Source organism: Osmerus eperlanus, chromosome 1 (assembly GCF_963692335.1).
Source record: "Osmerus eperlanus chromosome 1, fOsmEpe2.1, whole genome shotgun sequence".
Classification (NCBI taxonomy): Eukaryota; Metazoa; Chordata; class Actinopteri; order Osmeriformes; family Osmeridae; genus Osmerus; species Osmerus eperlanus.
Window position 1 is genome coordinate 21,077,190 of NC_085018.1, and position 12,444 is coordinate 21,089,633.

Sequence of the window (12,444 nt, forward strand, 5' to 3'; positions counted from 1 at the left end):
TAGAAATATACATGGAGAGAGAAAAAGAGAGAGAGACGGAGAGAGACGGAGAGAGGGAGAGGGAGAGAGAGACAGAGAGACAGAGAGACAGAGAGAGAGAGAGAGAGAGAGAGAGAGAGAGAGAGAGAGAGAGAGAGAGAGAGAGAGAGGAGAAGATGGAAGACCAGATAGCCCTTCCTGTGTTTGCTAGCCCACAGCTTCTAGTCTGAAGCTGACCAGTCACAGCCTTGTAGTACACTGGGGAGGAGCAGGGAGACATAAATCATCCCACTGCTGCTCCTGTCACACACGCACGCACACACGGAAACACGCACACACACGCACGCACGCACACACGCACACACACGCACGCACCACCTCTGAAAGGTCTCTCTCTCCCCTTGGAGTCCCTAAGATAGGCAGCTTAGATTGATGCTATGCATCAATACTGAAAGTTCGACAGTCACAGAGAGAGTGAGCGAACATGAAGAGGACCAGTCTTATCTCTCACCTTGTCAAAGCGCTGCCTGCCACTGTTAATGCTGCATCACTCATTCACTCTCACCTGGCTCTCTTCCATACACATGCTCCGACAAATGACTAAATTACCATCAAATAACCTAAGTGAACCTCGTTACACAGAAAGCAATTGCCACGGTAGATCAAACCCAAGATCAGATCTTAATTTTTGAGGGCAGAAAATATAGAACACTCAATCAAAACCGCAACTGTTCTATAAAAAAAAGTCTATCAATTCCATCAGGGTGATTGCTGCTCATAAATGTCACATAGCCAGTTTGGTGAGGGAGGAAGGAGAGGAGGGGAGGCGAGAGCTAACCTGCCTCGAGGAATCTGGAAGGCATAGGAATAATCTTCTCCTGCCCTCTATTGGTAAAGAGTATTACTACCAAGTGGTTTAGTAAAAGCACACCACAAAATATATATAAAAATTATAGTTTGAGTATGACAGTGATTTACTAAAATGTCTTCTTATAATGTAACACTCATCTAAAGAAAGTGACAGTGTGACACTTTTGAAATGTCACCACCCATATATGAATAAATGCATATTTCAGCTACAATTAGTTGTCTTTTCATAGAAACTATTTCTTATATAATATTATATAATAATATAATATTATATAATATGACATGCACATTTATTTGATTTGTATAGTCAGACAGAAGATGTTCATCAGTGTGTTGATCACTTCAGCTCAGGGCTCCAGACCAGCCCCTGCCCTCATCCCAGCCCCGCCCTCATCCCAGCCCCGCCCTCATCCCAGCCCCGCCCTCATCCCAGCCCCGCCCTCATCCAGCCCCGCCCTCATCCCAGCCCCGCCCTCATCCCAGCCCCGCCCTCATCCCTGCCCCGCCCTCATCCAGCCCTGCCCTCATCCCAGCCCCGCCCCTCATCCCTGCCCCGCCCTCATCCCAGCTGCTACCTCGTCCACACTGGAGCCTCATCCCTCCACATCAGAGTGGCTGCTACAGTAACCTGTGATATCGAGCCCCATCAGAAATCAGTTGTGAAGGCTGCTTAATGAATATACATCATGGAGAAGACCCCAATTAGAGGGGCTGTGCTGGTGGAGCGCCGCGCCGCGTAAACAAACTTATCTTGACAGGGTCGTGGAGCCAGGATGAGATAGCGGATAGCCAGGGGCCCAGAAAATGAATTACCTTCCTGACACACGTCAAAGCCAATCACGCGAAGGATCCAGCACCCCCCCCAACACCGCCCAACACCCCCCCCCCCTCCACCCGCTTCCACGCCCCGTTTCATCTGGCACTTTAGTATGCACACGGGCTGGGCGCCAGCCTTCAAATGTATTCATTTATTCACAGCCCCTTGGAGAAATCAGAGAGCCTTGTTGTCCTTTTTTTCCCCCTCACTGTCCAGATGGAATTTGTGTGAATAACATCGGTTTAGTGAGGCAGAAAATAAGTACAGGCCAGCACAGCGGTGGGGCACTATATTACCTCGGCCCACAAACACGGGAGAGGAACAAGTGTCACCTTCATATACTACTTCTCTCGTCCTCTCTTGTTATCTTTCCAATTTCCCTCGAAAATGAGAAAAAGAAAATGTGGCTACAATAAGAAGCCAACACGAGCACACTGCTTGTCATCAGAATCTATTAGATATTATCATGCACTGCAGGTGCAATTAAACTCTAGATAATGCCTCACAGAGAGAGGGAAAGAGAGAGATGCGGAGAAAGGATAGGGAGAGAGAGAGAGAGAGAGAGAGAGAGAGAGAGAGAGAGAGAGAGAGAGAGAGAGAGAGAGAGAGAGAGAGAGAGAGAGAGAGAGAGAGAGAGAGAGAGAGAGAAGAGAGAGAGAGAGAGAGAGAGAGAGAGAGAGAGAGAGAGAGAGAGAGAGAGAGAGAGAGAGAGAGAGAGGGTGAGGCTCCATGTTCATTTCCCTTCTCCTGCTCCTTTAGCTTTTTATTTATAACCTTTCCAATGTCTTTGATTAATCAGATGCAATTAAAAAAAACAGGAGTGGGGTAACTAATTATCCAGGATGAAACTGCAAAGAAAACCAATATACCAGACTTTCCAATTGAGAGAGCAGACTTGTGAAAGCGTTCAGTCTCCAACCAGGAGATAACCCAGCTGTCCTTCAAACCCTTCTCTCAACACATGAATTAAATCATCAAACTCACGATGCAGAGTGTGATACAGTGTATTCATATCAACTAGTAGACATGACACTCTGAACACCCTATAGCTGATGTGCCGCATCGTAATGACACACAAAACAACACAAACCAGTCGTCCAGATCCACGAGGGAGACGAAAGGCAAGTGAACCACCCGGTGGGGTCTGAGTAAAGGCCTACTGGTCTCAGGAGCTGTGTGGACATGTGACTGGTGTGTCTTGGGGAAGCTGTGTGTGTTCTGGGGGGAGTAAAGGGAGACCAGTGGTGCTGTACTGTACCTCTCTGATGACGGTGCTCCTGTAGCCTCGATACAAGCCCCTCACACCCTGGAAACACAAGCACACACAATCCCGTCATGCAGGCGTCTTGGTGAGATGAGCCAGGGCGATGGTGGGTAGACGGGAGGTGCTCGGCCTGCGAAGGCCCTGAAGCCTACCTCTTCTCTGAGGGTGGCCAGCAGCACCTGGTACGTGCTGGAGGACGGGGAGGCCTGGGTCCTCTGTTTCACAACCTCAGTGGGCACTCTGATCAGACACGCCACCTAGAGGAGGGAGGACCACACAGCATCAGCAGAGTTGGATGCACATTTCTACCCTAGACACCCAGGACTGGTACTGTATAACATGCAAAGCATAAGATACTGGACATTCATTCACTCTGTACAGTGGTTCTATTTGAGCGGTATAGAAATATACAGGTAAATATTTGGCCTATGATATGGATTTTGACTATACCGTGCAACCGCGATAGAGCCAACCATAAATCACATTTGTCACAGCCCCATTCACACCATACAATTACCACACGTAACGGTTTTACATGACACAAATTCCGACGTTTACAGAGACTTAAAGGCAAAAATGCGGCATGGAATACTGTATCCAGGGCCTCCTAGGGCCAGCCCTAGGAGGAGGCAGCAGGAAGGTTACAACAGAGAGGACATGACACAGGAGAGAGCGATTTGCCTGCCTCTTCCCTGGGTTTGACTAACTAGTGTTTATGTCAGCGTGCCAGTGTGCCAATTACTGCCCTAGTCAGCATGACAAACAAACAGGCCCTTAATCACATGACACCTGAGCAGGAGGCAAAATGGTCATCATGTCAATGACTCAATGTCCATCTGGGTCCATTTAACACAAACACACACAGAGACACGCACAGACACACTACTCCCTCCCTCCACAACAAATGCCAACACGGCCCTCATATGTCAACAAAAATATGGACTGCCAACAACAACTCAAGATGGGCATAAATATTTATGAGGCACCTCATGCTTCATAACACCTTAAGCCCTAAAGGCAGCTAGGCAGGGCTGCCCGGCAACTTGATTTCCCATTAATGCCGCGCTGGAGCGGAAATACCAAGGAGCACCAGGTAACAGAAAGCAATCTCCCCGACCCAGGGAGGTGAGCAGCCCCCCCACCACGGACCCCCTGACACCGTGCCGCCTACGCCTGCGTCGCCAGCCGCAATCTCACCCCGCTGGAGGGAGGGTACGATGGGGGGCACTGCCTTCGTGATGGATGGTGCCCCCCCCCCCCCACCTGTCTCTCTACCCTCCCAAAAAGGGCCATCCCCTCTGCCGCGTCCGGAAAGCACCTACCCAGCGTCAGACACCACGGACACCCAGCAGAAGGGTTCTCTGTGGGCCCCCGGCTGCCTGGAGCTCTGTCTTCATTCCAGCCTCTCCTCTCGTGGGTCGTACCACACTCCAACACCGTGGGGGCTGGTTCTTTCATGAATGTCTACACAGTGGAGGAGCAGGGAGGGCTAGCCTACTGCTGCAGTGGACTGGATTTCAGATGAAGTCGTGTTCATAGAAAGACATCATGCAGTGGCTACTCAACTCTGAATGTCTGACATTTCTGACCACCCAAGTAGATCAAAAGTAGCTGGATCTGAAATAGATCATGTTCAGCCAAGATGGAGTGAATCCTTCCAATCAGTCAACAGACAAACTTCCCTACTTTTACACTTATAGTTTTGACAGTATACTGCCTTGACTGGTAGAGCTCTTTTTTCTATCCCTTGTGAAGTGGTCCTGTCATCAACCACAGCACGGTACAACAGTGCCACCAAATGGTCACACAAGGCACATGCATCGCCACCTCCCTCATTTCCAACCTGACAGGGCACATTCCTCCCAGTGGCTGGGTGGGTGAACATTCATCAGAGGCTACATTGTACATCATGTTTCCCCAGCGTGTTTCACCAAAGGATCAGAATTACGGCACTAAATGGAAAGAGAAGTGGGTATGACAGGTCATTCCTGACTTAATTGAATCTTTGGCTTGGAGTTGTGGCTCAGCTCTCTCGCGTCAACTCTCAGGAGGCGGCGGAATGAGAGGAAGATTATACCAAATAAATTACGGACATTGTTTATTTCGGCCTAATTTGGCAACCTCAATGTGGAAATGAAAGGAGAAATGTGTTGCAGAGGGAGGGGGGATGAGCTTATGTGTGAGCCTGGAGAGTAATGCCACACGTGAGGCCAGAAGAGAGGCCAGAAGAAAGGCCAGAAGAGAGGCCATGGTGAACGGGAGGCTGGAGGTTAACTTTAAGGGACACACCATCAGGATAAACTCACAGGTGTGTCTCCTTAACTCGTGTGGTTCAATCACATTCTCTTTCGCTAGCGCCCTCCTCTCTGTGCAGGCTGTAGCTGGATGAAACATTTGTTGGCATTGTCTTTACACTACTGGCAACATTAATCTTTATTTATATGCAATTTGGAGTCTGCAGCGATAATTAGAGCGAGCCTCTGATCGCTGCCTGTGTTTCTCCACGACGGGCAACCGTAAATCCTAATGACACGCTCATTTCCAAAGCCCCCTAACTACAGGCAGAAAGGGGACGACACTCCATCACTGAGAAAAGCGGTGCGATAGGAAACTGGGGAAATGAACAGAGACTGGCAGGACAAATCAGCAGGCAAGCATGTCCATGCAGTCAGGCCTGGCGCTGGGGTATCTTCTGCCTTTCCCTAATCCCATTTTTTCCTCTCATGAAGTGTTAGGCCCTCATCGTCCTGCCTCCATGATCAGTCCATCCCGCTAAGAAATAACCACAGCTAAAGTAACAGAGGAAATGATTACTAGTTCCAGACAACTTGACAAAGACTGAACTGATTGAAATCATTTGTCAGTTACCCTTGTGAGAGAAAACCATAGTTTCACAAAGTGGGAAGCCATCCATGAAGAGCATCGTGAGGCTGGGTTGGTAGGAGGGAGGAATTAGGAATGGAAACAACAAACAGACAGATACACTTTTACATCACTTTTGTTAGCTGAGTCTCACTTTTTGTTTGTCTACTCTTCAGATTGACTACAAAACTAATTTCAAACGTATTTCTTTTTTCTTTTTAAGGCCTGCCAGTCCCTTTTGCCATTTATAAGTTTCCAGAATCTAAAATCACCTCAGATAGCCTTCTAGACATGCTTCCCACAGGAACCAAGAGTTCTATTACAAATCCCTGCCAGTCCCCCACAGGTAGTAGCCCCGTACCTGTGCCTGAGTCAAAATCAACATCCCGTCTGTGAAACGCTGTGTATCAGTTCTGCTTGGAGCCTCTAAAGACGCCTCAGAGACACACACACTGCTAAAACTAATCAACATGAGTTGCCAGACAGTTTCTACATAAGACAGCCGGCATCCACAGGCTGTAGGCTATCCCCGTGTAACTGTAGATATGGCTGACTAATTTCCCCCCCCCCCCCACTGGCTGTATTTTGATCATACAGGTGTAATTGTGGAGCACAACTTCATTGCCATGTCACAGGACTGTAGCGGTGAGGGGGGTGGGTAGGGGTGAGAACAGAAGAAAGACCAGAGGGGGAGGAAGAAGGAGAGATGAGGACATGAGACAAAGACCCAGTTAGAGATGCCCAATAAATCACAGGACCGGCGCATCTGAGGCGAAGCATGGATTATTCTCTGTGCCAAGTTAAGTGGCTGCCAGTTGCCAACACCACCTGCCCCCCTCCCCTTCCGCATCTTGTCATGTCACACTGTATTTTCCAGTACATCCTGAGGGAGACGGGGTTTATAAATGCAAGAAAAGCCTGCTCCCTCAGCTTGACAAATGAGCTTTCAGGGCAGACGTCAGGCGAAGGGGAATGAAGATAAATCTGATATAATGGCTGGATAACAGCCTGCTAGCCCCTGACAGACACCATCAGCTTACACATTCTTTATGGGACACGCCGCAGTCACCTAAACAATGGAGGAGGGAGCTCTTTCCCCATCTTCTTTGTGTTTCTGTGTCTCTTTCTGCAGTTCTGTCTCACCTTCCTTCTCTCTAAATCATGAGTAGATGGGGTGGATAAGCCTTTGGTCATCTAAAACTAGTATCCAAATAGAAAAGTATTCATGAGGTAAATGTTCCATATGAATGAAACCGCAGACGATTTATTTCTGAAACCGTCCTTAAAACCTCTTTGCCGTAATAAGTGAACAGAAAATCTTGAATCGCAATCGTTCATGGAATCTTGAATCGCAATCGTTCATGGCATTCCATGATAGACTCAAAACAAGACTTGTGATAGTCTCTATCCAGGCGTGTCAACTGTGTGAGTGAGGCAAGAGGATTAGCATAGCTCTTAAGCCTTAGAGCTCCGGTCCTGAACGATACAGACTGTGCACAGTTGGCACCATACAACCAAATGGAGTTCCTTGGGGTCTGACTGAGACCAAATGACACCTGGTTTCTGCTGCTTCTGATAGGTCCTGTGGGCAGACCAAACCTGCCGCCAGCTGCTCACTCTGGGAGCGAGAGAGGCAGAGAGAGGGATGGAAAGAAAGAGAGAGAAGAGAGATAGAGAAAAGAAACAGAAAGAAAGAGGGAGAGAATAGACAGAAAGAGAGCAAGATAAAGAGGAGACATCGAAGGGAATTGAAAGAGAGAGAGAAAAGAGGAGCCGAAAGAGAGATAGAGAAATCAATCAACGAAAGAGAAGGAAAGAAAGTCTAACTACCTGGCACATTTGCTATGTTCTACCTGACAACAAAGAAGAGTAAGGTGAATTAAAGGTAATGGCCAACGGAAGAAAGGGTAATGGGATTCCGGTGTTTTCATTTTGGCGACAAGGTCAGCCTGATTTGTATTCACACACTGGAGAAAGTGAACAGTGCAGAGGATCGAAAAAGGACTTGTCACCTTTGTCAGTGGGTGGAGCAAGTTTTGACTGCAGCTCTGCTAAAGCACAACACCTAGGGTTGAAAACAGTACAGGTATCTTGTCTGGCAGCCCTGTCTCTCTAGTTACCAGGCACGGGTCTGAACAGCCCTCTCGTCAGAGGTCACAGGGGGGTCATGTTAAGGAGCAGAGTAAGAGAGAGAGTTGAGGACTCAGAAAGCCGTAAAGCAAGGGATCCGTACGCTGCCTTTGATTCCACTGTTAATGATGCCTGCCCAGGTCAGGGAGCTTACAGCTGCAGTTCACACTAAACCCTCCAACACCTCTATCTAAGGCACTGGCTGAGGACACTGTGAAATAAACCCGGAGCCCTAGGCGCAATGAGGTTAGCATTAGCTGGTTGTCATTTTCGAATTCCAGGTGGTTAACTAGCCGCTAAAGAGATCATGGAGAATGGGATTTTCTTCAACAATTAGCTCCAGCTGGGTATTGTTTATAGGTCTAGTAGAGGGAGAATGACACATCTGTCTTGAATGAATAATCTGGAGGATGTCTAGGGGATCTCTGACTCTGGGATGTCCCTGGGTTGGCCTTTATGACTAAGCCTGTAGATTACCCGCTCCGGTGCCCCCACAATACACCAAAGCATCACCCTTCTCTGGGCTGCTCCAAAGATTTCCCCTTTTGAAGTGCTGAAATCCCTGACAGTACACAAAGGGCAAAGACGATACCGACCTCACCCTCACCTCTCCTAACAACCTCCTTGGAGACGCCACTGGCCCAAACCACAACATCAAGCTCCAAATGGAAGAACGTTACCACAAGTGATAACGTTGATGATGTTACACTACAAAGGACATAAGTATAGGAAGAGAAAGATGCCCTGAACTCACGACATACAAGTCAAGGAAATGCTGCCTTTAAAGACCTATATGACCTCTAATTCTCAGCTGGCTGAACACAAAGGCTTCTACTTCCTCAGACAGAGCCCATGTCATATACATGCAAAACTTGGAAATGACATAAAATCCAAAAACCATGAATACTAAAAGCTGGTGTTTTGCATCTGACAGGGGTGTGTGGTGGCAGGAGGCGGAGGAGAGGCAGAAGCCCCGCTCTCATGCCAATGTACATTCCAAGACCCCGGAGGGGCCAGATTCCTTGGCTGTGAGCGATTAGGAGTGGACCAACAGAGGAAATTGTGCCGCTCCTCACCACTTTAAAGCCCAAATCCCCAGACAAAATTGAGAGAGTCTTTGGGCCTGGCTTGGGAAAACAGCTAAGTCAATAGGCAGTAATGAGATCTTATTTACCCAGCTGGTGGGGCGATGTGAAGAAGGCCCGGGGAGCCCTAAGTCACCCAGCTGGACCCCAGGGCCTGCTTCCAACAGCACATTCTAACCCATCAACTCACACACTAGGTCCAGAAAAATCTGCAGGGCAATTACGTAAACAAGCATGCTGTATTATTAATTTGGAGAGTGAGTGGGTGGCTGAGATGCAGGTAGAGATACAGAGAAAAGATACCACAGCATCCCACAGCTAGGGAATGTAAAAAGATATATGTTTTTTTTGTTATAAAGTTTAGCAGAGGACGTACTATTTCTCCCATGGAGGCAGCAATCATGTGAGTGACAGGCTCCATGTGGGGCGCCGAGAGTGCGCGGGCTCTGAGCAGGGACTTGGTGCACTCATAAGTGACGAAGAACGCAGCGGCTGAAACCAAGCAGAACCACAGCAGGGTAAGGACCATTAGTCAACCTGCATACAGCAATTAATAATTCTGACCACTGACAGGGGAGAGGGAGAACAACTGAAAGAGAAGGAGAGAGTGACTCAGTGAAGGTGAGTGGTGGAGGAAGAGAGAAAGATAGAGAGACAGAGACAGAGGGGGACAGAGGAACAGATGTATAGTTGATCATCTGTATTGGTCAATATTAAATATAATATATTTTGTAGCAATGCCTCATCAAATGCCACAAACAAACAGAAAACATAGGCAAAAAATAATGATTGGTCAGTTTCTCACCAATTGCAACTCAACTAAAAAAAAGTTGCATTGGAACATAAATAGGCAGGTTGCATTAGCAAGAATTTGTTGTGACTTGTTGTGAAAACCCAAAATACAATCCTCTTCCTACAGCTGAAAAATTAACTTAATTAATTCCTCAAAATATGTAAGATGTACAGTACAGATATCTAATACATACAATAAACAAGATTTTGCACGTAGAAAGTCTATCATACCATGGAGTATGTCCATGAGTCACAAGACAGGTCGTCTAGCTAGCCTAGCTATTAGGCGGGAGTCAGGTGGCTGAGCAGTTAGAGAATCGGGCTGGAAATCAGAAGGTTGTCGGTTAGATTCCTGGCTGTCATTTGGCACATTATGTCTCTGTACTTACTGTAAGTCGCTCTGGATAAGAGCGTCTGCTAAATGTAAATGTAAATTAGGCATTGTGCTACTAAAGAGTGAAGATGAGACTCACCATTGGGGAAGGAGCCGACGGCCGCAGACGGGACCCCTGCATAGATGCCCCGGAAACCCCCTGCCTTGTAGAAGCCCTGCTGGCTCTGGAGTCTGGTTTTAATGGTGTCCAGTGGGAAAAGTGTCAGGTCAACACACATACCCGCACAGCCCCCTGCCTGGAGGACACAAAGACACATTAGTCTTTCTATCATTTCTCTCTCTCTCTCTCTCTCTCTCTCTCTCTCTCTCTCTCTCTCTCTCTCTCTCTCTCTCTCTCTCACACACACACACACACACACACACACACACACACACACACACACACACATAAGTTAGAAGGAGTTAACAACTGTGACCAGTGCACTGACTGCAGTCTCAACACTTCGATAGCTAGCTATAGCTAGCATACTGTGAAAAGTCAAGGAAAAGGCTGATAATAAATTGCATATGGAAAACCGGCACATTACCACTAATGCTGCAATGAATTCTTGTCTCTCCATGTTCAAGTGTTCTTTTGTCAACTGTGACAGATCCGTTTTGATCGTGAATCTACACAACGATTCATGTTTGACACTTCACTGCAGCCAAAACATGCCTTTCAAGGACGCTGCCATATTGGGGAACTACACTTCCGCGTGACGCACCACAACACAGATCACGTGTGCCTTACGACACGAGGGTTGGTTCACCGATTTGCTAAACGTGTAATCGTTTGAAGTAGAACAGAAATTCGCCGTGGTCACGCGTAAACATTGTACAGTCATAATGTAAATTAAAGCATGACCATGGAGTTATTAGAAACATATAATCTCCAAATATTAACAAAAACAGATACAAATTCAAACGCGGAGGACAAGTGAAATTGAGCCGAGAAACAAACCTATGGAGAGATAGGTTTTAAACAAACCCTAGAGAGAGAGAGAGAGAGAGAGAGAGAGAGAGAGAGAGAGAGAGAGAGAGAGAGAGACAGACAGACAGAAAGAGAGAGAGAGAGAGAGAGAGCTGAGAGAGAAAGAGAGAGCAGGCTGAGAAGGGAAAGCAGGTTTGAGGGAGGGGGAGGAGCAGAGGGGGTTGAGAGAGGGGGGGGGAGGGAGAGCAGATTGAGCGAGGGGGAGGAGGAGAGGAGGTTGAGAGAGAGAGAGAGAGAGAGAGAGAGAGAGAGAGAAAGAGAGAGAGAGAGGTAGAGAGAGGGGGGGGAGAAATAGAGCAGGTTGAGAGTGTTGCTGCTGTCCTCAGGCCTATCACACATCAGAGCAGGAGAGACAGAAGCCCATTCCTGACACAGCTGGGGCTCTTGCCCAATGGGATCCCTCCAAGCAGAGCATCAGCAAGATGGATTGTGGGCATGGAACTTCAAACCGTGCACGGTTGGCCTAGACATCATTGGGTCCGGGCTGAATAAAGGGTTGTAGCCCTTCTCCTGCCCCCCACCCCCCTAATAGGAGGGACTGCCTCGGTGACAGCAGCCCATTAATAACCCTGCCACCGGCCCAGAGGATACTCTCACCTGGCCTTGCACAGCACATAGCCTAAGAGCACAGGGCCACGAGACTGCAATGCCCCGAGGCACTCAAGAGAAACACAGAGACTTGAAACAGAGAGAGAGACACAGAGAGCAAATTGTCTTGGATTTGGATCAACAAAAAGTTTGTTGAAGATGCAGACTATCAAATAGTATGCCACCCTCTTGAGTCATATACCATCCTCTTATCAATTCATTTGATTTGGCTACTAAAGGTTTTAAAAGAACTAGACCTACTAGTGTTGCTCCTCAAGTTCAACTTTGTCTGTTGACCTCTCTTAAAAATTCCTTCTGATATATTTAGTCAATAGTCAGGTCCACCACATCTATGTCAGAACATTGGAGAAAGACACTTGTTGTTTTGACAGTGTATGATCTCCCTTAAATATGCGACACAGACAGACCATTGCTAGAATGTAAGTCTATTACAGCATTTGTTGACACAAGACAGGATCCCAAAAGGATCCCAGATAAGTGTACAGTGTCAGTTTACACTTGCACACGCTGTTAATGTATACCATATTATCCAACCTCAGTGACTGAGGTCTCAAATGTTCAAACACCACAACTAAAAAGTTTAGCGATTGGCTGAGCGGTGAAAAGCAAGTGCTGTAACCCCAAACTTTTGAAGGAACTATTGTTGAGGTGAAGTGAATCTGTCTGCAGATC

At 47.5% G+C, this 12,444-nt stretch overlaps 1 protein-coding gene across 1 annotated transcript in view; it reads right to left on the reverse strand.

Moving 5' to 3' along the window:
- slc25a26 (solute carrier family 25 member 26) overlaps positions 1–10,882 on the reverse strand; it is a 37,656-nt gene extending 26,774 nt beyond the window's left edge. The window contains exons 1-5 of the mRNA XM_062469804.1: positions 10,721–10,882; positions 10,273–10,429; positions 9,384–9,499; positions 3,083–3,187; positions 2,925–2,972 (exon numbers count right to left, since the gene is read on the reverse strand). Of these exons, the coding sequence (XP_062325788.1) occupies positions 2,925–2,972; positions 3,083–3,187; positions 9,384–9,499; positions 10,273–10,429; positions 10,721–10,753 (459 nt within the window). The 5' untranslated portion in view covers positions 10,754–10,882. The remainder of the gene's footprint in view (positions 1–2,924; positions 2,973–3,082; positions 3,188–9,383; positions 9,500–10,272; positions 10,430–10,720) is intronic.
- Positions 10,883–12,444: the final 1,562 nt, after the last annotated feature.